This window comes from Poecilia reticulata, chromosome 1 (assembly GCF_904066995.2).
Source record: "Poecilia reticulata chromosome 1, P_reticulata-male-v2, whole genome shotgun sequence".
Lineage (NCBI taxonomy): Eukaryota > Metazoa > Chordata > Actinopteri > Cyprinodontiformes > Poeciliidae > Poecilia > Poecilia reticulata.
The window spans coordinates 381,817-405,309 of NC_088830.1; the positions used below are offsets into that span (position 1 = coordinate 381,817).

The window sequence follows — 23,493 nt, forward strand, 5'->3', positions numbered from 1 at the left end:
TAGAGCTGTGTGCTTTACATGTTGAATATATATTTAGTAATGTACTGAGCAATATGTGTGTCCTTAGAAGTATCGCTGCTCATTGTTAATTATTATTGTTGTATATGTATTCTTATTACTTAAAGTATTATTATATTATCTTATTATATGCTGTGATATTCTTACATTATGTTGTTGCTAGCATGACTAGAATTTATTGGCTCACTTTTAGCCACTCTTTTCTCCCTCTTGTTAGGGTTAGGGTTCTCTTCTTTCCTTGATTTCAAATTCATGTGTACTTTGTGGTCATCTAAGACCATATTTTCTTTGTGTAGCCTAAATGTAAGCCCTCAACTGGTGGAGTTTTACCACTCTTTGTCTCAAAGTGCTGAGCCACTCTGGGTCTGGACAGTAACCTGACCTCCTTTTGCTCTTATCTTGATCCTCCTTGGCCAGAGGAAAGGGGTTACTCTGTCCCACAACAATATTGTGCTGCATTCATAGTTCTGCAAAAGGGATTTTCCCTTTCTTTTCTTGTTTAATCAGTTAATTAGTTGGAAGTTATTTTTCAATATTCCCTTTCATTTTGTCATGGTTCTCTCATTAATCTGATTTATCATTTTATTATTCAATATATTCCTTTGTCTTATCAGTAGTTAGATTGCATGCAAGTAGTTAAAGAAAGGGGAATAATTCAGCTGTGAAGTTGGGCTACTTTAATAATAAACTCTCAGACTTGATTCAAAATGAATGTGTCTGATCATTCCTTCTTGTGTGAAGAGTTTCTTCTTCCAGTGGTCTGAATTCATTCCTTCACCACAGACTGAATTTGGCTTATTATTCCAGAAATTCTAGATGGTAATGTTGAAATTTCCACTTAATTTTCCCGAAATAAGGGACAAAATGCAACAACTCCAACAAAACCTTCTATTGGAGTCTGCATGTTGTGAAGACGGCAAAACGAAGCGCTTAAAACCATAGTATGTTGCTTTAAAGCAATGCTTCTCAAATAGAGAAGAAATAAACTAATATTATTAATAAACTGAAGAAGCTGCAAGTAACCAATGCTTACAGCTGTAAAAGGTTTTACTGTATCAAGTCTAAAAATGAACATCCTAGTGAATGATTTGCACTTTTTCTCTTTCAGCCTGTGGTCTTGATTAAATGTTACTGATTCACTAAATAAACTGATTTTGGAAATTATTTCGAGGTTTTGATAATAAGGTCATACAATGCTGGAGCTAGTGGCTTGTACAGATAAATTATTAAACATGAACAGATTTGCAATAGTATTTCAATTCTGGGGAGGGAAGGGCACTGAAAGAAGTTGCAAAATAAAACATAAAATGTAATATTAACTTACATATGAAGTAAAATGAAACATCAAATATAAAGTTAGAAAGATAGATATAATCGGGGATATTTATTATTGTTAATTATTTATAGCTATTTGTATAAATCTTTTCCAACTTTTTCTCCTCATTTTTATTTATGCATATTTTATTTACTGTATCTCTTTATATGTTGGGTTTGTCTATCCTTATTGTTATTTCTACCTACTGTTTGTGTACAGCACTTGGTTGCTTGCAAATGTGCAATATGAATAAATCTGACCTTGACCTTCATCACATAGAACAGATAAGAGTTTATGTATGCTTGCATAATTGTGAATGAGTTAAATGGACAAGTATTTAATTTTCTCTTCAACATATTGAAATGATGATGAGGCAACAGAAGTGTGTTCATATGTAATTTGAACAGTTAGTAAAGAAAATGACAAAAATGCAAAAATTCTGATATGGTACAAATTAACTCACAAAACTCAATAAAGACGTTTTTGGCTGGGTCCAGAGCCACAGATTTAAAATTCTTGCCCACCAGGACTTTGACTGGTTCTTTGTCCCAGTCCTCTGGGATCTCTTCAGAACGATAGTATGGCTGCAGCACATAGTGAAGAGACAAGTGACTGGATTTAATACGGGTGAGTAACTGCATTTAATAAGTGGGTGAGCATCTGTTTTACCATTGCAATGCCGTCAACAACCTCCTGACACAGCAGCCACAGTGAATCTGCTGTTAGAGCTCCAGAGGGAATACTGAACTTCTTCTGTGTTTCCATGTGGATGATCCTTGCAGTTGGTGCGTCGCTTTCTGACACTCCAAAATAATTTAGCACATGTGACAGGGCCTGTGTCACATCAATCAGAACAAACAACATCTAGATAACACACACAGAAAGTTCAGTTTTTGTCAGAATGATGTGTTTTCCAGGCACATAGTGCCATTTTATAGCACAATCAAGTAACAATGTTACCTTTGAATGTTATAAAAGGGCTACAATATTAAATATAAAATGTTAAATTACTTTGTAATTTAACATTTTAAAATTGTGGTCCTCTGTCTCTTTAAAAACTCCTGCCCTTTCTGAAACTCCACCTTCAGAAGGTCATCACCATAGACATCAATACGTAGACAGCGTCCGCCATCTTCTATGTGGCAGCAGGGCGATCGGAGCTCCTTAAGTCCTGTGCTGTGTGTTTCAACCGTTTTACGAAACAAACTGGATTCATTAGGATACCTTCCCCAGATGAAAGATCAGAATCACTTGAATTTGCAGCCAGAAATTTGCTTCTAAACAACCGGAAAATATTTCCTATGTAGCTTAATTGACCCGATAGCCACTGATAGCCTAGCAGCTAACGTTTTCATACTGTTTTCTAATGAGAGAGAGCTGATGAGAAACTGCTGTTAGAGGAGAAGTGAATTAAAAACCAGAGGATTTAGTGAGGAAAGGTCAGTCAGGATCAGAGCTGGAGCTGCTGGTCTTCAGTCTGTTTCCAGCTCAGCTTCTCCATGTCGGTATTTAGCTATAAAGATGCTACGAGTCAGAGCCCAACATGCTGAAAATGTCTTTTTCTGAATGTGAAGGAAACATTTATGTATTTTCTATTTCACTTGTGGATCATTTCTCTTTTATTCTTGGCTTTAGCCTGTGAACCAGGACGTCTCAGAAGTCATTGAGTTCTCCCAGTGTGACCAGCAGACTGAAGCCTGTGACCAGTGTTCCCAGTATAAGAAATAAATGTTTCATTCTTTCACTTTTTGTGTATTTTTAAATATCTCAATCTGAAGTATTAGTGTAATAATGTAGCTTATGTAGTGAAATAAAACTAATTTACTCTGTTAGAATTATTTTCACTCTTTGCTGTCAATAGCAGAGTTGATATACTGTAATAAATATTTATTCTCAGGAAAAAAGTAAGAAAAATATGTAGTTTAATGTTTGACAATGACTGATTTATAAATCAAGTCATTTATCAATAACGTATAAAAAATAAATACAGGAAAATTATTTGTCTTGAAATATTAAATGCACATTAAATTATGGAATTATGTAAATATATTCCTTAATAAAACACTGTAAAAGTGTCTGTTCATCAATGTCATTATAAAAATGATCAGAATAATTTCTATCAAATAAAACATTGTGCTCTTTATTCAGAAATGCCCCCAAACAATTAAATAATCACATCAAAAGTTAGAAACTCTGTCTTTAGTCATTTCTTTGATTGCCAAATATATTAATGTGTGAGAAAATGTGTCAATGGCAGGTATTAATTTAAAATACTTTGTAGAACGACACTTTCTAAAGTTCGGTCCATTCACTTGTATTAGCTTACTGGCACATATTCCACATTCAATATGGCGGACGCTGTTACGTATCGCAGCAACGGGCCGGTCCGCTCCATGAGGCGTCTAGACATTAATACTACGTATTACTACGACATTAATACTATGTATTAATGTCGTATTAATACGTAATACATTAATACATATACTACGTGTCTATGTCTATGGTCATCACCATCACAACATGGCTTCTCTACGGTGGCCGACAGGTGCAAACGCGCATAGACATAATATAAGAGTAGACCCCGCATTGGCTGCTCCGGCACAGGAAATACGGCGGCCATCTTGGAGCGGTATACCCTCAACTTTGCTCAATCAAAACAGTAGATGCCTCACCACTGAGGGATATTGTTGTTCTGATCGATGGACTATTGATGTGAGGCTCCACAAACATTTCACAAGTAAGATGGACATATTATTGTGTATATTTTGTGATTAGAATATTACTTTACTGTATTTATGTCCACCGGCGAGATACCAGCTAATATTAGCTACAGTGCTTGGTGTAATACGGGTTCAGCCGGTATGAAGGCTAACTGAGATTCTGTAAATCTAAAAACAATAATTATTCTCTAACATTGACTTAGATTATCTGACACAAGAGCCTATATTAGAAATGAAACAATGTAACATATAAAACTTATATTATGTGTTATAACATTCACGAGCAAAGTTTACACAGGTGGTAAAACAAAATCTTCTGTTTTTGTTTTGAAAGTTTCCTAAAGACACGATGTGAGGAAGAAGAGGGAGAATCTATAAAGAGAGACGGATTCACTGCAGCACAGATGAATCTCACTTCGGATTTTGGACTCAATTTCAGCTGCTGAATCTCTCTGAAGCTAGAACACGTCGGCTGAAAAACAAAAAAATAAATGTATGTACTCATGTATCCAATATATATTATTCAGTATTAATCATTATTTATTTGTGTTTGTATAGTTATATAAATATGTATTGATATTACCAAATAATGTATTAAATAAATTATGAACGGCTGTGTGCTTTGAAATATGCTCATCATACATCAATATCAGAATATTCCACTCCTATTCTATTGTTATAGCCACTAAGCATATTTAAATATGCTGAACTATGAATTAAAAACATACTTAAATAATACAATTGTTTATAAATGTAGCTTTGATAGATGTTTGAATATGGTTTCCAGTAACAAAAAAGCGTGTTATGATCGATTAAATGCGCTACGTCATTGTGCCTGCTAAACACATAAGCTGAGTGGTGGACCGCTCCAAGATGGCCGCCCTAAATCTCGTCAGCGACAATATGCGAGAGGCGTCTATCCTTATATTATGTCTATGCAAACGCGTAGCAACAGAGAAAAGATGCAAACAAAAAAGACTACAACCAAAAATAAAATGCAGCAAACAAAAAAGAGATGCAAACAAAAAGTGCTGAAAACGGAAGTGCTCCAGGCCACTAGGGGGAGTCTAACAAAAAACAGCTGTGTCCGAATTTAGGCTCTGCATCCTTTAAAGCGGGTGTTCGGAAAAGCAGCAATGGCGACAAAATAAGTTTTGCTGCATGACACTTAACATTACACAAAAGGATTTTTTACAATGTTTTTAGACGAGAATGTAGATGTATAGATCTCAAATACCTGCTTGGTTCATCAATAAATCACCTAATTCCAATATTGCTCCGACGTTTTCGGAGATGTCTGCTCCCGCTGCATTAACAGGCAGCTCCCCCCGGGAGCTCCATGTTTGGTACACCGAGAGAGAACGCATGTCTCCCGACAAATCGTTAGAAAAACTCCCGCTAGTTTTACCCTATGAGTGGAGGTGGAACACGGATATTAAGTCAGGTAGTAGTGAAATCTTTTGGTTCACTATAGTATTTAATTTATTCCTGAGCAAATGGGTTTGACTGATTAAAGTTAAGCCTTCAAACATAATAGTTTTATTTAACTGTAATGTCTTACTACCTGAGAACTGGAGAGTATTTGAAAATGAATAATATCCCTTGTATACATTAAACATTTTAGAATCAGACAATTTCTTTTTTACTATGGAACAACCTTTATTACAAAAGGTGAAGAATAATACAGAAATAAAGAGTAAAACAAACAACTTTGAGTCCGTTTTTTCCCTTCGCCGCTCTGTGCTTCACGTTGTCACGGTTGCTAAGCAACATAACGCCGAGATGGAGGCTAGGCAGCTAGCCGAAGGCTACAGCTTCTCTCTTCTGGTCGTCCATATTCGTGGCCTTCGAAGGACCCGTCTTCCGTAGATCGGGCCGTTTCTCACAGACATAATAGGGTATATGCCACGGACTTCCGTTTTAGCACTTCCGCATTTTTTTGCCACATAGAATGGTTCCGGTTCACAGGCAACAGTATGCTAACAGTGGCTCCTCAGTCCTGCAGGACTATTAATGATGCCTATAGAATTATTCAGACGTCCTGAAACGCTCCAACAACAACAAAGGATTAAAGATGGATGTGTCAAAACTTCACAGTAACTTTGAAGGTAAGTTAATAAATCGTTTGTATTCATCATAATGCCTCATATGTCTGACGTAGCTAACAGGGACAAGCTTACAAAGGTACTATGTAAATGTTAAGTGTTTTGATTATCTGTGCATTGTGCAATCTACATATCTATGCTTTATAGATATATAGATAGATAGATAGATAGATAGATAGATAGATAGATAGATAGATAGATAGATAGATATCTATATAAACTTATATAGATCTGTCTATATTGTGCCCAAGCTTTCAGTCGAAGCTAAAGTTAGCTTCCAATGTAGCATCTAATTCGGAAAATAGCTAAAGGGCGTTTACACATAATTTTTCACTATCTTGAGCTTTTTTAATGTGTTGTATTTTAAAAACTACAACACCCAGACATTTCAAACCTAACTAGATTATTCTGTACTAACAGCAGAATAAATGAAACTTTTGTGAAACCTTCTGAGTTGTGAAATTTTTAAAATGTCAATATATTCCAGAACACATTAGATCTGAATTATTAATTTGGCATTATTTATTATTTTAACTTTCCGTTTTCTATTTTTTTAATCTTTATTATAGCTGGAGTTGGACAGTTCTGTTTGATGGCTTCCTGGAAGGAGAGATTGGCTGAGCTAATGTTGCCAACAACTTTTCTCTTGCTATTAACGTTTTTGCTTTTCTTTATAGAAAGTATTTCTATCAGTTGCTCTTTTTCCGTTTTATATACAGTATTTGCTACAGTATTTTTTTATTTTGACCTTAATGCTTACCTGGTCAGGTGAGGTGGAAATGTACATCCTCTTGATTACTGACAAAATGTCAGAACCACATGGACTGAGCTGGTTACATCAGATCAATCTGAATCTTTATTTCTCATTAAAACATCTTGTAATTTTAAGACATTGTTATAAAAGATCATCTTTATTCTGCTGTAACGATGACTGCTTCTTGCTATTAAAATTTTCTTGTATCCTGACGTAATGCTCCCTTATACAACTCACAGAACGATGATTGAAATAAAGGCATTTTTTGAAAGTATTTTCTGTGATTTTATAGAAATTGCGGCAGAAGGAACCGATTAAAATCAATCTGGTATGAAAAAAAATCTTGTATCATCCAGCCTTATTCAGCATATAAATTATATAACTAACTACATATTACCTAATATTCACATTTCTTTGCTGGTATACCTAAATGTGTTGCATTTAATATCTAACTTGAATTCCTGATCTACATGCAAATACTTGATATAACGTAAACACTGAGAAAAGGGGAAAAAGTTTGTGAAATGTAGAGATTAAATGTTATTGTAGGTACAAACAGGATAGCAAAATGAACAGTGAATATATAATATACTTCCCAGCAGCTAATCAGACATCAGACTTGTTTTGCCTTTACTGGTGATGAAAACTCGTCACACAAAAAAACTGCAAAAAATGTTTCAGAGTTGTAACAACACTGAAGTTACTGAGTAAGAGTGAATTAAAATACTACTTAGAAAATGCATGTTAAAATCTGAATACTCTTTTGAAAGTGTGCAGCTGAAATTAATATAAACAACTAGCAGTCAAAGCACCGTGTTCACCTAATATCTGTACCAACAGTAAGACAAAAAATGATGCATATAAGAGGCAGTAGTTTATAAAAATCGAGGCAAACCTAAATTTACCGTTTTAAAAACAAAAAGCAGCGGGAGAATGTAACTTCATAACCTCATTTTCTAAGCAGAATCTCAGAGAAAAAAGAGAAATTACGTTGTGAAACCCAAGAACAAATTATAGCAGCCAAGTGGAAAAATTCACTCTAACGTGGATTATAATTATGAAACAGCAAAGGTAGATGTCATATTGTTGGGATTCAGGAAATACGTGATTTTACCATTTGTTCTGTGGGTTTTTTATGTGGGTCGGTGCCACTTAAACGGCTGTAAAGCGAAGGTTTTGGACCTTAATCTGACTAACTGGTTCGGGCTGAAGCGTTGCTGCCCTCGGTTGTTCTTAAATTACCTGCTCGGTATCGCTTGGACTGCATGTAAATGTATTTTACATAATTGTCACATAAAAAAAAGCTAAGGAGTTGCCTAAAAATAATTTCATACTCCGAATAACACAAACGCATCAACACACGTATTGACTCACCTTGTGCCGAATCGCTGCCTCTGTTCTCAGCCTGTTCCAGTAGCAGTGGATTTCCTCCGGCATTATTTTCCTCCAACAAATTATTCCACTGAACGAAGCTCGTACAGATAACTTTTAACCTCCGTCTTCCCATTTCTGACGCTGGATCTTCAACATCCTCAAGCTTTGAAATAGCGGGCAGCTACAAACCGGGTGTTAGCTGTAGTGGCTAAGTTTAGGAAAATGAAAAAAACTAAGCACTGGATGGTACCGGCTAATTACTGGACACAACAGCACACCACAAAACTCGGTTGTTGTACCAGTAGCTCACAGATATTTAAAGTTTTGCGTCTTTTTCATGGTACAGATCTTGCAGCTTTGGGTAAAAACAATAGGAGCAAGCAGGACCAGGAACCAATCTATGTGGCATAAATTCAAACGGAAATACGTCACCACCTCTCGTGGCATCTACCCTATTAAAGGACAGACGCCTAATGGACCGCTCTCGTCTTATCAATACATATTTATATAAATATATAAACATAAATAAATAATGATTAATACTGAATAATATACATTACGTTATACATGTTTATGCACACACACATATGTTTTCCAGCCCACGAGTTCTGGCTTAAGAGTGATTCAGCAGCTGAGATTGGGTCCAAAATTTGATACGAGATTTATCCGTGCTGTGCAGGGGAGGGGGGGAAGTCTACTCTTTTATTATGTCTATGCTTCGAAGGATCAGTTTCTCAGGGTCCTTGAAAGGATCCATCCATCCATTTTCTTTACACCCTTGTCCCTAGTGGGGTCGGGAGGGTTCCCTTGAAAGGATGCAGAGCCTAAATTCGGACACAACTGTTTTTTGTTAGACTCCCCCCTAGTGGTCTGGAGCACTTCCGTTTTCAGCACTTTGTTTGCATCTCTTTTTGTTTGCGTCTTGCTTTTTGTTTGCGTCTCGTTTTTTGTTTGCATCTCTTTTTGTTTGCTGCATTAGCTTTTTGTTTGGGTCTCTGTTTTTGTTTGCATCTTTTCTCAGTTGCTGCGCGTTTGCACCTGTCGGCCACCGTACTTCTCTATTAACCCTTTAACAATGTTTTCAACAGAACTGCATGGAGAAGTAGCTTATAAAATGAGTTCAGCAGATACACAGAGTTCCACCAGGAGTTTGCGAATTGCTGCTGGCTAGTCTGAAGTCTAGCTTAAAGGATTTCTCAAACATGCATGAAAGAATCTAAGCATCACTGCAGCTATGTTTTTGATGAGGGAATACCTCATCAAATAATAATACATTATAACATGATGTAAAGCAAAACAAAAAAAAGTAAATTTTACATAATACTGTTACTAACGGTTGAAGATCTGTCTTAAAACAAACAGTTTCATATGGTGGGCTTATTACTTTGTCTCGACAAAGTAGTCCAGTTTCTAACACACTCCAAGGCAAACTGATTAATGTCTGTGCAACGCAATTAAAAAAGCTTAAAGACAGAGCCCAGCTCTTACCTTGCCCTTAAACTCCTTGGCGACAGCCTTGGCCTCCTCCACCAGCTCCAACTGACCCTGCACTGTGGAGTTGATGAACAGCAGGCTATGCAGGCGGATACGAGAAGCGAAGATCTTGTCTGCTACCTGAAAACATAGCATGAATATTTTCATTATAGATTCAAATTTGTACTTCTAATCATGTTGATAAGCCTGTATGCTTTACCTCGGGGTTGAATGGGATGATGAGCTCCAGGCTGTTTTCCTTGATGAAGGAGGTCAGGTTGTGTTTGTCTAATTTCTCTTCTTCTGACCACACATAGTCTTCTCTATCATCATCAAACTACCAGAAACATAACTTATCTTATCACACTGAACAAATCAGAACAAAATTATTTGAGCTAAAATACATTTCTGACAATTAACTGATGAACCAGCAAAACATTAATAAACTCTGTGATTTTAATATTGCAATTCTTTTAATTGAATAGAAGTGGCAATAACTGCAGATATTAATCTGCATTTGTTATCTTGTGTTGTGTAAACTGGCGTGTAATGGTGAGCTCTTTCCAGTTTCATTGGTGATTAAAAAGAAGAAAAGCATTGTCACTGAAATGTGTTTTCTCTTTTGCAGAAGTGAAATGGGCCTAAGAGATACATGTAACTGTTGTTATTATAAAATTATTTCATGTTGATTATGTGGTTTTAATATTTTTGATTAAATAATTATTGGACGTATAAAGTATTAAGAATGAAATGTAATTGTTAGATGTATAAAAGTTATTACCGGTACATACATTCATTGCTGTAAGTAGGCCAAAGCCAAGTCAGTTAGGGTCAGAACAGAACAGAGAGAAAGGGAACTAAACTAAGAATGGAGAATAACTAAGACCAACTAAAAAAGAAGCAAGAGCAAATTTGGGGAAGTAACTTCAGATGGCCACTGGGTAAACAACAGAAAATGGGAAGTGAGTCTCCAAGGGTGATAACATGGTTGATGAGTCACACAGTATTTTGCCATACACAACCATGGGCTGAGAATGTATAAAAGATTCTGAAAAGAGGAAGAAAGTGCTTAGTCCCCACTGCAGAAGTCAAAGTCAACAAGGGATGCAGACAGAAGACCTACAGAGGACCGCGCCACAGAGCTACAGAGACAAACATTATGCTCTGCTGAAAAAGGGTGAAGCCAACTGTCCTCGCCCATGGTTCCTGATTAGACAGCCCATAAAGAGATTTCTAGTTTCTACAACAGACTTGGTCAATGGACAAGGTGCTCACAGTTCATGAGAAGCTGAAACATCCAGACAACAACATTTATCTTGTGTCCATCCAGATGAAGACTCTGTAGTGAAGAAGTGAGCCACCGTCCGAGCTGGACAGCTCTCCTCATTAACATATTGATGCAGCAGAAATACAGCAAGCAGAAAAGGGAGAAGCAAAAAAAAAGGACAAAGCAAAATATCTATTTTTCTAGACAAAACGCATGTTTAGGGGAAATGAAAAAGGAAATATATTGTCAAGAAATCTGGTATGAGTATGTGAGATCTATCCAGGCACGCAGAAAATGGAATAAAGGCCTGAGAAATAACAGTAAAACCTGTATGATGATTTAAAGATGATTATGGTTTGTAACAGGATTAAAATAATAATATACATGCTAATGAAGGAATGTCAGTAATATATAACCAAATGTATGTATTCTGTACTTTTAATCAAAGAATGTTATAATGTATGCTCTGTACTTTTAATCAGCAGAAGGTTATAATGCTTTATGGAAATTGAGGTTAAACAACTTGATTGTTGCATGATACTCATTGATTATTAAGGAATAAAGATGATTAGTGAGGAAAGAACATACTGAGGTAAAAGGATAGAGTAAAGCATTGAATATGTTTGAACATGTTCTTTCAGCATTGGACATGTCTGAGCATGTCTGGAGCGATGGGTGAGGCTTAATTAGAAGCATATGGTCAACAGCAAGCGAGTAATAAGGAAGGAATATGGTCAACAGCAAGCGAGTAATAAGGAAGGAATGTGTCACGAGGGAGTTGGGGGAGGATGGAACTCTCTACCGACAGTGAGACGCAAAGGGACGGTTACGCAGCCCTGCCCCGAAGGCGGCCCTACGTTGAGAGGGTTTTAAAAGGTGGAGCCCAGGAGAGAAACGGAGTTCTTCGTCCCAGGCGCAGAAGAGGAGTCAGCAAGGGAAGCAGGCTAAAGACCAGCGGAGGACCACGCCCGGAACCAAGGAAAAAGCTCAAAGACTTCACGCCGATAAGAAGGGACAAGTTCCACCGGCCACCACCTCCGGTTCCAGATCCGACCGACTCCTCTGCATCTACCAACGCTCTCCAAATCACCGCAGCCGACTTGGAAAAGAGACGGAGGTCCTTCAAAGACAAAGAGTCTGCACGTTTAATGGAAAGCGTGAGTCTTCTCTCCGCTTCTCTTCAGTAAAGAGGACTTTGCTCCGGCTGGACAAAGACTCTGACCAAGGACATCTAAAAGATTACAGCTGCCGAGACCAAAGAACCATCGGGTATGAGTTGACCAGCTTCCCCCAAAAGCCTTGCTCAGTGAATTTAGAGAAACAGGTTAGGGATGAGAACAAGGATAGGATGTGAATGATCCTAGTTGATTTCATTATATTTTTGCTTCTTTTATAACTCTTGGGAATTTAACCTGTTGTCATATGCCCCTGCTAAAGCTTGCTTAATAAAATTGTAATCCTAAAAATTCTAATGAGAATTGTGAACAGTGAGTTTAATTGTGTCAGTCTTAATTATTATTGGTTCTCCTGATTATGGTAAAGTTAACATACATGATCCTAGTAACAGGGTGGCTTTGTGTTTTCCTCTGGTGAGTGTTAAAATAATGACCTTGGGACTTAAATCTAAGTCACTAAAATTAATCTAGCCGTTAACAAGTGCCGTTATTTTAGGAGAGGAGCTACCGTTAACAGGAGTGGTTGTAGGGGTTATGTCGCTGTGAGGGCTACTCAGCGGATTGCTCCTCAACTGTAAAGGGTCATAACTTCTGGATCGAAGGTAGTCAGAGCTAGACGAGTCCTTTCCGACCCCAGTTTAAACAGATAATTCTCCACAAACTATCTCTAGGGTAAGACCCGAGTTTCTGGGGGTTTTCCGGACCTGTTAGACAGAGAACTGGGCCGTAGTGAGTCCAAAGAAGTTGTGAGGAGTGGGCGGGACTTACTATTGGGTAGTAACAGACAATATACATTACTTGATGGAAATTCATGTGTAAGGAAAAGGAAAAACTAAATATATATTTATGCTTTTATTTCTTCCTTTATTTATATGTTTATTATTTTATTTCTTATTATGTCAGTTTTGGTCCTCCAAAAATATATTTATGCTTTTATTTCTTATCAAAATATATATTTATTCTTTTATTTATACATTTATTTTTTTAGTTATATATTTATTCTTTTATTTTTTATTATGTCAGTTTTGGTCCTCATACTAACGAGCCATAATTTGATCCAGGTGCGTTAAACCAGGGAGAGAACTAAAACATGCAGGATGCCGGCCCTCGAGGTGGGCACCCCGTGTTAGACAAAGGGCCCATTGTAAAGAGTTACATTTTTGATTCTGTTAGACACTAAGGCCCATTTCTCAGAAAAGAGAAACTTATCAGGCCACAGAGACATGGTGTGATTTCAGGGAGTGTCTTCAGTCCATATACTGTAATCAGCTGCCCTCCTCCTTCTCCTCAGACGCTGCACAGACTTTTTAGAAACTCTTCTCGGATGTAATGGTAAAAGCGTCTCCTTTCAGCGCTGAAAGTGAATAAAATAAGTAAAGTCTGAATGCTTTTGTTGGCTGATGTTATGCTCCATGTGTCAATACAAATTATGATTCATCAATTAGGATTTCCATTCTCAACACTCCCTTCTCAGGATCGAGCCAAACGTTTTGATACCGCTTTTGTGGGCAGGCACGTGCAGAGGGGGGGGCTTGAGCACCTGCCCCTTTTGCTCCTTACCCTCAAGTGCCCTTTTGGTCAATTTATTATTATTATTATTATTATTATTATTATTATTTTTATTTTATTATTATTTCCTAAGCCCTCTGACACATAACATGTACTAAATTTATTTGGTTTTTGTTCTTTTTTTTTTGTTTGTATTTTTCAAGAAAAACTACATAAGCCCTCCGCTCACCTTGTTACCTTTGACCTTTTGCCCGTGACGCACGACTGAATTGCCTCCCACACAGTGAGATAAAGCGGCTAACTGCTGAGCTCAACGTAGTGAACGTTCCAGATTACAAAACAGTTTTTGGTGAATTAAAAAAAAAAGTTTTTGGTGAATAAAGTGGAGTAGACTTGCTACTTGTCAAATAACGGAAAACGTTGAACATTGTATCGTTTCTGCTTCAGCACAGAGTAGCACTTTAAGCAGAGAGGTAATGAAATACAACAGACACTGACAGGCGTCTGCGTCTGCCTTTCTCTGAAGAACTGCTGAGCGGGAGGAGACAACCAGGTGAGGAGAAACTTCTTGTCTATCGATTCACTATTTTTATCATATAGACATTAGACTGTTGTTGTTGTGTTATTAGCTAGCTGCTAGCTAACGACTTTGCTAGCAAAGCAAGATAATGTTGAGGAAGATAAATATTCTTAGTGTTTAATACAGTTAAATCTTATAATGTGAAAATAGTGAATTAAGCAAGAGTCCTTTGGATAAAATCTTAGAGGGCCTGCAGAAAATAATGTCTGTTATCAGGAAGGAACCACGTCATAAATTAACTTATTTATGACATTTGAGACAGGCACACAGGCCTGTCTCAAATGGGCAGGCAGCGAGGAGACATCTCAAGTTATTATGTCAGTGAAAACACTAAAACTTAAGAACAAACAAAACTAACAACACAATACAAAAAATAACTGCAATTTAGTTAGTAGAATACAATTTAGTTAAAATTAACATGACTTGAACTAGTCTAATTTGTAGTTTCATATTAACAAGTACTAGTTAGTGTCTATCTCATATGAATACATGTTAGGTTATTATAATCAAAAGGATTAGGAAACTAATATTTTAGTAATAAATATTTCAGGTATATTGTAAAAGAGTTTTTGGGAAGATAATTGTGTCAGTTCTATATATCCAAAGTCACGAATGTGTTCTACCCGCTTGAAACCACCAGGTCATTTTAGGGTTAAAACAGGAATCTGTTTTTTGATGAATCGCTCAGGCAAGAAAACAAGCAAGGTCTAGGTGAAAGATAAATTTATTTCTGACAACTAGGGTTTTTGTTCAAATGTTTATCAAAAGAGCAACTCAGAGATCCCAGATGTGATCGGCATGAGAACATCCAGCTTGAAAATGACCTTTTGCTCTTTTTCTCTTTAATCTTTGGTTTTGAATAAGGTTTAAAACCAGGTGACAAAATCACTTAGACCCTCCCATCTAGGTAATTTAAAAACTGGGTCTATCCATACAAGGAGAACAACACGCCTTAATCGCATGATTGCATAAATTAAAACAAAGGAAACACCTTTTTGAATAAAAGTAAGGGCCCCAGAGGAACGAATCATATTTGCTTTTGCAACTCTCCAAAGTCTCTCCAAACTCTCTTTGCCTTTCTTTCTTTCTTCTTCTTTTCTATGTGTTTCAGGTAAATTAATGTTTGTTTTAGTGTGTTTTTAAGTGTATGTATTGGCAATGTGATTTTATACTTTTAAATGTTAGAATAAACTCTGAAAATGCATGACGTGCTGATTGTTAACTGTGTGGCTTTTTCTTCCACATATGGCATCACTGAATCCAGGAGGATAAGAAAATACAAGGAGCCAGAACTTGATGATTTTTATTCTCTTACAGTAACTAAAAGGCTTCTTCCCTGTATCGTTAATGATATCAGTCATTCTTCAATATCGCTTATGCAATAGGGGGCACATCGTCTGTCCAAAACCTATCATCTCCATAATGGATATATCTGATCTTCTAATTTCCTTTCCAGCATAAATGTACATTGCATTTATTCTAGCGTTAGGTAAATGTATATTGAAGGAGAATAGTACTTAAATAAAAGACCAACAAGAATATTCATTTAGAATTAAAAATAACTCACCCTGAATTACCATGATAGATATAATGAATGTAATAAGTCAAGCTGCTCCTGTCCAATAAAAGTGTGTCATTAATGAAGGGAAAAAACTCTATCAAGACTTTAAGTAATATTGTTATGTTGTGCTATGGACTGAAAAACATATTGGTTTAAACAAGAGTGTTTAAACCAATATCAGAACACTAATATAGTGTTCTGATCATAGTTCATTATGTTTTGCTTTTTTCAGTTCAAAGATGCCATGTAAAGAAAGTCATCAGAAACAAAAACGAAAAGATCTGTCAGAAGCAGCCAAAGGTTGACTTGGTCAGACTGGGTCAGAACGAGTACCACAAGTAAGAACAAAAAAAATGAAGGTTCTTACCATGATCAACATGCAGTTTTTGGTAGTGAACAATATATTTAATATTACAAGGCAGCTGTTATGTTGAGATGTACTAAATCTAGTTGAATATCTCACAATTTGTAATTTATCAGTTTATTAAACTCTGAAAGCTGTGTGACTTTAATATTCTGCCCTAAAATGCGGTTAGATGTGCCCCCCTTTTCTTTTTTCTTTTTTTTTTGAGCACCTGCCCCTTTAGTGGTCTCTGCACGGCCCTGATTGTGGGGGTGAACGCAGCGGTACGAGGTGATGGAAGAAAAATAAATAAACTAGACAAATTAAATTCCTGAAGAAATTTAACCGGGGCCTGCCGGGTTTGGACCTAGTGTTCTTGTTTAACAAGTAGCACGTCCGTGCAAGCCTGGAAGGTCCGTGTATTTTCAGTTCGTTTTTTTGTTTGAAATGGAAAATGAAAAAATGGAAATACACTGGTTTTTTTTGTTTTCCGTTTAGAAAACCAAACTCGGAAATCTGATTTTTGGCTCATTATCCGATTTTCCATTTAGTGCACAAAACGAAAATGGAAAAAATGGATAACGAGCTGTCAATTTCGATTTTCAGTATTTCATTTTTGACAAGTGGTCTGACCCGGAAGACCTCTCTGTCCGGCACAGTTTGTTTTTGTAAGCTCGTCCAAATCGGCATGTAATTAATTTGATCATAACACCTTCACATAAATGCAGTTTCCGACTCAGTAAATGGCAAAAGGGCTAGTCCGCCCAATTTTTACCAACCTTCAATCTGCTGTGGTTTAAAAAGACTCTCAAACCACGACTAGAACATTCTGCCCAACGCCGTCATTTAAATCCTATAGCTTTTTAAGTATTTCTTTTCTGAATAGCATTAGCATACCAATTATAATCCGGTATGTTATGAACAAGCATGCAGAAAATGTTATCCAAAATATAAAAATGTATCTATTTCTACCAGGTATGAAATGTTTGAAATAATGTGCCAATTAGATTATTAAAAGCTTAACTAAATAAATATTTGCCAACGGAAGAGAATTTGGGAAAGAAAACAGATCATTCTGGCTTTAATCTAAAAAATAATCTTGCACATCAGTTGTTGTTAGAAAAATGTTATAGGCCCCTCATCCTCTTCTGTGGTTAACACCACACAATATTTTTTCACATTTTTATAAGTGAAGTATGACTGTCCAATTAGAAATTATTAATATTTTAGTAAACTTGAAATAAAATAAAACTAACTTACAAGTCAAAATATCATTGATATTGTTGAAAAACTACTTGTTCCATTGGCAGAATATTTCACTTGTAACAAGGCATTTTTCTCATGTTATTATTGAAATAATCTCCCAATGGAACTACTACTTTTACATCAATATTAAGGAATTGTTCACTTTAAACAAGCACCTATATCTTTCTGTAAAGGTAATTATAAGTTAGTTTTGTCATATTTCAGGTGTACTAAGATATTTGAACTAGAGACTAGACTAGCAGTTCTCAACGTGGGCGGTACCGCCCCCCAGGGGGCATTCAGAGGACGGCAGGGGGCGCTGGCGGACATTTTTACAAAAGGGGGGTGCTGGGATGCCTTTGGGGGGCGTTTGGTTGAAGGTAAACTTTACACCTTAAATCTACAACAATGCCAGTTTAGACTTTGAGCAACTTGGTAAAACTGTATTGTGTAACATTAAACCATGCTTGGCTGCAACTGTATCGATGGCAGCTCTTCTTCTATTCAGTGTTTGTAGCTTCTTGGCGCAGCTTCGTTCTCCTGCTACTGGTAGCTAAAATCACGATGCCCTCACTGTGTAACCCTCTGAAAAATGAACCCATTTAAATAAAGAAATCCGTCCATGGGTGATACCACGATAGAGAGCGTTCATTTTATAGCGTTAACACCGGTGCTGTAAGTGGTCCGGTATGAAACGGGGGTGATAGAACAACACAGCACTTTTAAATTTCAATAATCAGAATTAAAAGGTTTATGTCAGTCTGCCTTTTCCCCATCGATACGCCCTGCACCTTAGGGGCTTAAAAAAAAAAGACGGTCACATTGCGCAAAACTCTGAAACAGGAGAAGCGGGACATAAAACGGAGCAATGAACTAGATGTGAATTATGGCATAAAAACAGATAATCTGACGCTGAACAGTGAAAAAATCAACACATGATGTGAAAAACATGACGATTAGGCGGCGCAGCAGGTGATGAATGAAGATTATTTGTCTTATATTATTCGTCTTATAATGGATAAATGATTAAATAAATCTAGTAAGAGGAACTAAAGTGGACATAGCAATAAATCAAGAGAGGATAATAATAATCAAATGAAACTAAATGCAAATGAATGAAGAACAAAATGCAAGAATAAATTAAGAAACTAAAGTAAATACAGAGGAATAAACTGGTATGGCAAGACCTTTCGAGCAATAATTAATACAGAGACTGTATGACAACAATAAACAGACACTATTTCCAGATAAAAAGTAAAATAATATTGTTGAAATGCCATGGGTTTAAGACCATATCTAGTACTGATAATAAATATCTTACAGACCATAACAGTAAAGAACTGATCATTTATTTGTTTTTAATTAGATTTGATATATTTATTTCTCCAATATTATTTTTCATGTCAGTGTTAATGTCATGAGGCTGATGACTCCATGACACTTTGAATTTGACTCATTAGGATTTTATTAAGAACCAGATTTGTTCTTTGTCCTTTCTGTCCAGTAAAACTATTAATCTATAAATCAATAGACAGGTCTATATAAAGATATAATCCATGTTTCTGTCTCATATTTGTTTGGCATTAAAAGGACCTTGAACTTTTGTTTTTCCACTGAAAGCTCTGGTTTGAACAATAAATGCCATGTGGGTGAATTTTTATGAATGATACTCTGATGTCCCATTCTCCTGAAGGCAGCACAGAGCTGCACCACCAGAAACTGACAAACACTGAAGAGAAGAAGAGTTATGATTAATGTAGTTACAGTTCTATCCATGTTTTAATATTGCAGCTCAGTCGTTTTGCAAATAGATCAAAGTTTAAACTGGCATGTTGTTCATCTTTTATCTGGTCATTTTGTGGAATATTTAACAACTAGAAAATGGCGCAAAATAAGAATATTTTTTCCACTCTGATTGGCTGCTGCAAGGCCTACTGATTTTAACTTGAATGTTCATTGCATTTTTCGTAGACACCTGTGAAAATAATTTCTATTCCCATGACTTTTTTTTCTCTGGGAAATTATTTTTGATGATAAATACAGAAACAAGTATAAAAATCAAAACATCTACAATAGTGATAGTAATATTAATAATAAAATAATAGTCAGTGCAAAGTAGCCTACAAATTCATTGGTGGGGGGCGCTGAGGGACCTGGATGAAGGCTAAGGGGGCGCTGGCCCAAAAAGGTTGAGAAATACTGGACTAGACCAAAACGGATTTTTTGATTTTGTGTTTTTACAGTGTTGAGGAATTTTATATTTTAAAATTGCATTTACTACTGTGTCTAATTTAAAGGCAGACAGGGCTCATCACTGAGAGCTTTTAACTCCCTGTGTTATATGTCAGTTCATAGGATCTCACCATGAACCCCAGGTCACGTCTAAAAGACGTAGCCTGGGGTTTACATCCCAGGCCTCCTGTCCTCCTCTCGGTGGCCAGGAGGTGATCTGGCCACCCTGATCACCTTGCACTGTAAATCTTTACCTCATGAACATAGTGTTGAAGACTTTGCAGCCAAAAGTTTTGTGTGGAGTTATGATTGTGTTTTGCGTTTTGACTTTCAGTATGTAATGTAATCACTTTTCAGAAACTTTCAGTTGCTTTCTCAGCTAAGCTTTGGTTTGTTATTTTTATTTTTACATATATTTTTTGACTAGTTTTTGTGTGTTAATGTGCCTAAATTTAATGACAGTTTTTATGGTAAGTTTAAAGTTTGATCTCTTTAGTTAGAAGATGATCTGTTTTTGACTGAAAAATAAATCTTAAAAAAAACAAATTTTTCACTGTTTTCTCGGCAGCTTACCAATGAACTATAGACGGACAATCTGGAATCTACGCTGATTGATAATTCAACATAAAAACATTATTGCAGAGATATTTTAAATTTTTAACACCAATACATTTACAAAGCAATGGATGGCAGTTGAGTCTGTATCTTCCATACCTTTTTGAATAGAACCACTGAGACTGATTTCACTTCATATTTCTGAAACACTTTAGGAGTTGCAGTAACTCCAAACTCAACATCAGTCAAATCAAAAGCGACCTCCTTGAACACCTTGGCAGACTCACTTTCCAAACTCTGGAAAAAAGTAAGAGGAAACAACATGGATGTTTTAAACATGGACTTTATCATGAGACATAGAGGCATTGCTGAGTATGCCTTATGAAACCTACATTGAAGAATCCTACAACAGAGATATTGTGGGTGCCGATGAACTTGGCTGCAGAGTCCACAGAGTCAAGATTTGAAGTCCCGGGACCGGCGCGACGCTTCATCCATTGAATTATTCCCACCACTGATCTTTTACCTGGAAAACGGATACAAGCATGAGATAAATAGTAAAAGTGTTTTTTTTTTTGTTTTGTTTTATAAAAAACATGGCCCAGTATTCCATTTTCAGCTGCATGTTTTTACTACAAACTTACGATATTCAACACATGGGTCACTTTGAAATCACACACATGCAACTGTAGAACTTGAATAATTTACTATCGACGTAATTCAGCCTTTTCAACCATATCTACTGCAACAGAGAAACATGTAAGACTAGATGGTGTGGGGTCTTAAACAGCTCTTAAGACTGTGAGCACAATTATTAGGCAAGTTTTAGTTTTGACTATATAATCATTTTTATTTGTATTTTCCAACTCCAAGCTGTATAAACTTGAATTTTTTTTCTGATAAATATACAAATACAAATACATATTGGCTGATATGCATTTATTTAATGAGGGAGCATGGGGCCTAAGATTATCAACACTCTATATCAAGGTGTGCAGAATTGTTAGGCAGCTTCTTCTCCTCAGGCAAAATTGGCCAGAAAAAAGATTTAAGTGACTCTGAAAAATCCAAAATTGTAAAAAGTCTTTCAGATGGACGCAGCACTCCATTGCTAAGATATTGGGGATGTTGGGTGTGATCACAGATTCTCTGACACAGAACCATCAAACGTTTTGCTGCAAATAGTCAACAGGGTTGCAAGAAACATGTTGAGAAAAAAAAGATATAAATTAACTACCAAAGATTTGAATCAAATATGAAGCTACCAGGAACCCATTATCTTCCAGTGCTGTCATATTCCAGAACTGCAACCTACCTGGAGTACCCAGAGCTCAGAGACATGGCCATGGTAAAGAAGGCTGAAACCTGACCACCAGTGAACAAGATACATAAGTTGAAACGTCAAGACTGGGCCAAGACAGATCTGAAGACAGATTTCTCAAAGGTTTTATGATCTGATGAGATGAGAGTGACTCTTGACAGACCACATCTGGACACAGATGTGTCCAGCCAGTAAAGGCCTTAAAGATGAAAGAATAATGAAGTGGCTCCCTTCCTCACCAGACCCAAGCCCCATTGAGAACTTGTGGGCCCTTCTTAAATGGGAGATTTATGGTGAGGAAAACAGAACACATCTCTGAACAGGATCTGGGAGGCTGTGGTTGCTGCATAAAAAGTTGATTGTCAACAGATCAAGAAACTGACAGAATGGAAGGCTTATAAATGTTACTGAAAAGAAGGGTGGCTATGTTGGTCACTGATTTATATTTAAATGTCAGAAATGTTTACAGTATTTGTCAATTTTGAGTTCTAGGTTTGTTATTCTCATTTTAAAGGATGAGATGTGAGATGGGGAAATTTTCTGTTTTAATTCAGGTCCAAAATTAAAGCTGCAAGGAGTGCCGATGTTTGGATATGTAAACTTTGTATTCTCTCTGGATGTAAATATGTAGAAATAACTTAGTTTCTGTCAGTTCTGTTAAGATGCAATAGAGGACTAAGTGAATTTCTCTTTTATAATGGCCAATGATTTAGTTTTACCTAATTGCTGCTGTATGAGCCATGGTTTAAAATGTAATAAACTTTGAATCATATGCTTTATAAAATATTTTATCTGATGATTGCTTTGAATATTGCCACATTTGCACCACTGCATCATTTGTTGTCAGGAAGAGAACAACTAAAACCAGTGGTATTCTTTTCTTTCCCATTCTGTCATCTTAAAGTCACACACAGACCTGTTGCAATGGCAACCGTCAGACAAACAGCTCCACAAGCTGGAAGACTACTTCAAGTGTATTAGCAATTCACATAAAAAAAAACACACTAAAAAAATTCCCATAAATACCAAAACCAAAATAAATACCATTCAGTCCACTACAGATTCATCTTTTTTTAATTTTCAGGGTTGATGTTTATTTTGCAATCGTTAAGAAGTGATCAGCTGCACAGTGGAGCAGTTGGTAGAGCTGTTGCCTTGCAGGTTCTGGGTTCTATCCCAGCCCGGGGTCTTTCTGCATGGAGTTTGCATGTTCTCTCTGTGCATGGTGGGTTTTCTCCAGATACTCCGGCTTCTTCCCACAGTTCAAAAACATGACTGTCAGGCTAATTGGTCTCTCTAAATTGTCCCTGTGTGTGCATGGTTGTTTGTCCTGTCTGTCTCTGTGTTGCCCTGCGACAGATTGGTGACCTGTCCAGGGTGACCCTGCCTCTCGCCCAGAACGTTAGCTGGAGAGGCACCAGCAACCCTCCCGACTCCATTAGGGACAATGGTGTTCAGAAATGGATGGATGGATAAGAAGTGATCATCTGAATGCTTGCGGTGGCTGATTAGCTAATGTTAACACCTGGTTCACTGATAATCTGTCACAAAGTAGATGTTTGGGTCGCCTTATTTTTGTACTAACTGAACTGAAACACAAATAAACATATAAAGCAGGGGTGTCCAAAGTCGGTCCTTGAGGGCCGGCGTTCTGCACGTTTTACTTCTCTCCCTGGTGGCAGTAACAACCTTTTCAGCAGGTCTATGTTCCTCTTAGGCCTTCTAATGAGCCATCATTTGATCCAGGTGTGTTAAACCAGGGAGAGAACTAAAACATGTAGGATGCCGGCCCTCGAGGACCCACTTTGGACACCGCTGATATAAAGGAAGAAGGTATTGTGTCCATATTGTATGAAATATTGGTGGGGACTACATCTTCATGCCAGACTTGGTGGGGACATCTCCACACCAGTCCTTCAGGAAGTTACGCCTACTTCTGACTGATG

At 36.8% G+C, this 23,493-nt stretch overlaps 1 protein-coding gene across 4 annotated transcripts in view; it reads right to left on the bottom strand.

Moving 5' to 3' along the window:
• pdia2 (protein disulfide isomerase family A, member 2) overlaps positions 1-23,493 on the bottom strand; it is a 30,621-nt gene that overhangs the window by 1,802 nt on the left and 5,326 nt on the right. For 2 of the 4 annotated variants that reach the window (XM_081604785.1, XM_081604742.1), the window contains exons 3-9: positions 20,619-20,752; positions 20,386-20,523; positions 9,980-10,096; positions 9,775-9,900; positions 4,469-4,525; positions 2,003-2,197; positions 1,797-1,917 (exon numbers count right to left, since the gene is read on the bottom strand). In XM_081604785.1, the coding sequence (XP_081460911.1) occupies positions 1,797-1,917; positions 2,003-2,197; positions 4,469-4,525; positions 9,775-9,900; positions 9,980-10,096; positions 20,386-20,523; positions 20,619-20,752 (888 nt within the window). The remainder of the gene's footprint in view (positions 1-1,796; positions 1,918-2,002; positions 2,198-4,468; positions 4,526-9,774; positions 9,901-9,979; positions 10,097-20,385; positions 20,524-20,618; positions 20,753-23,493) is intronic. The other 2 variants (XM_008405823.3, XM_008405815.3) reach the window with 2 other exon arrangements.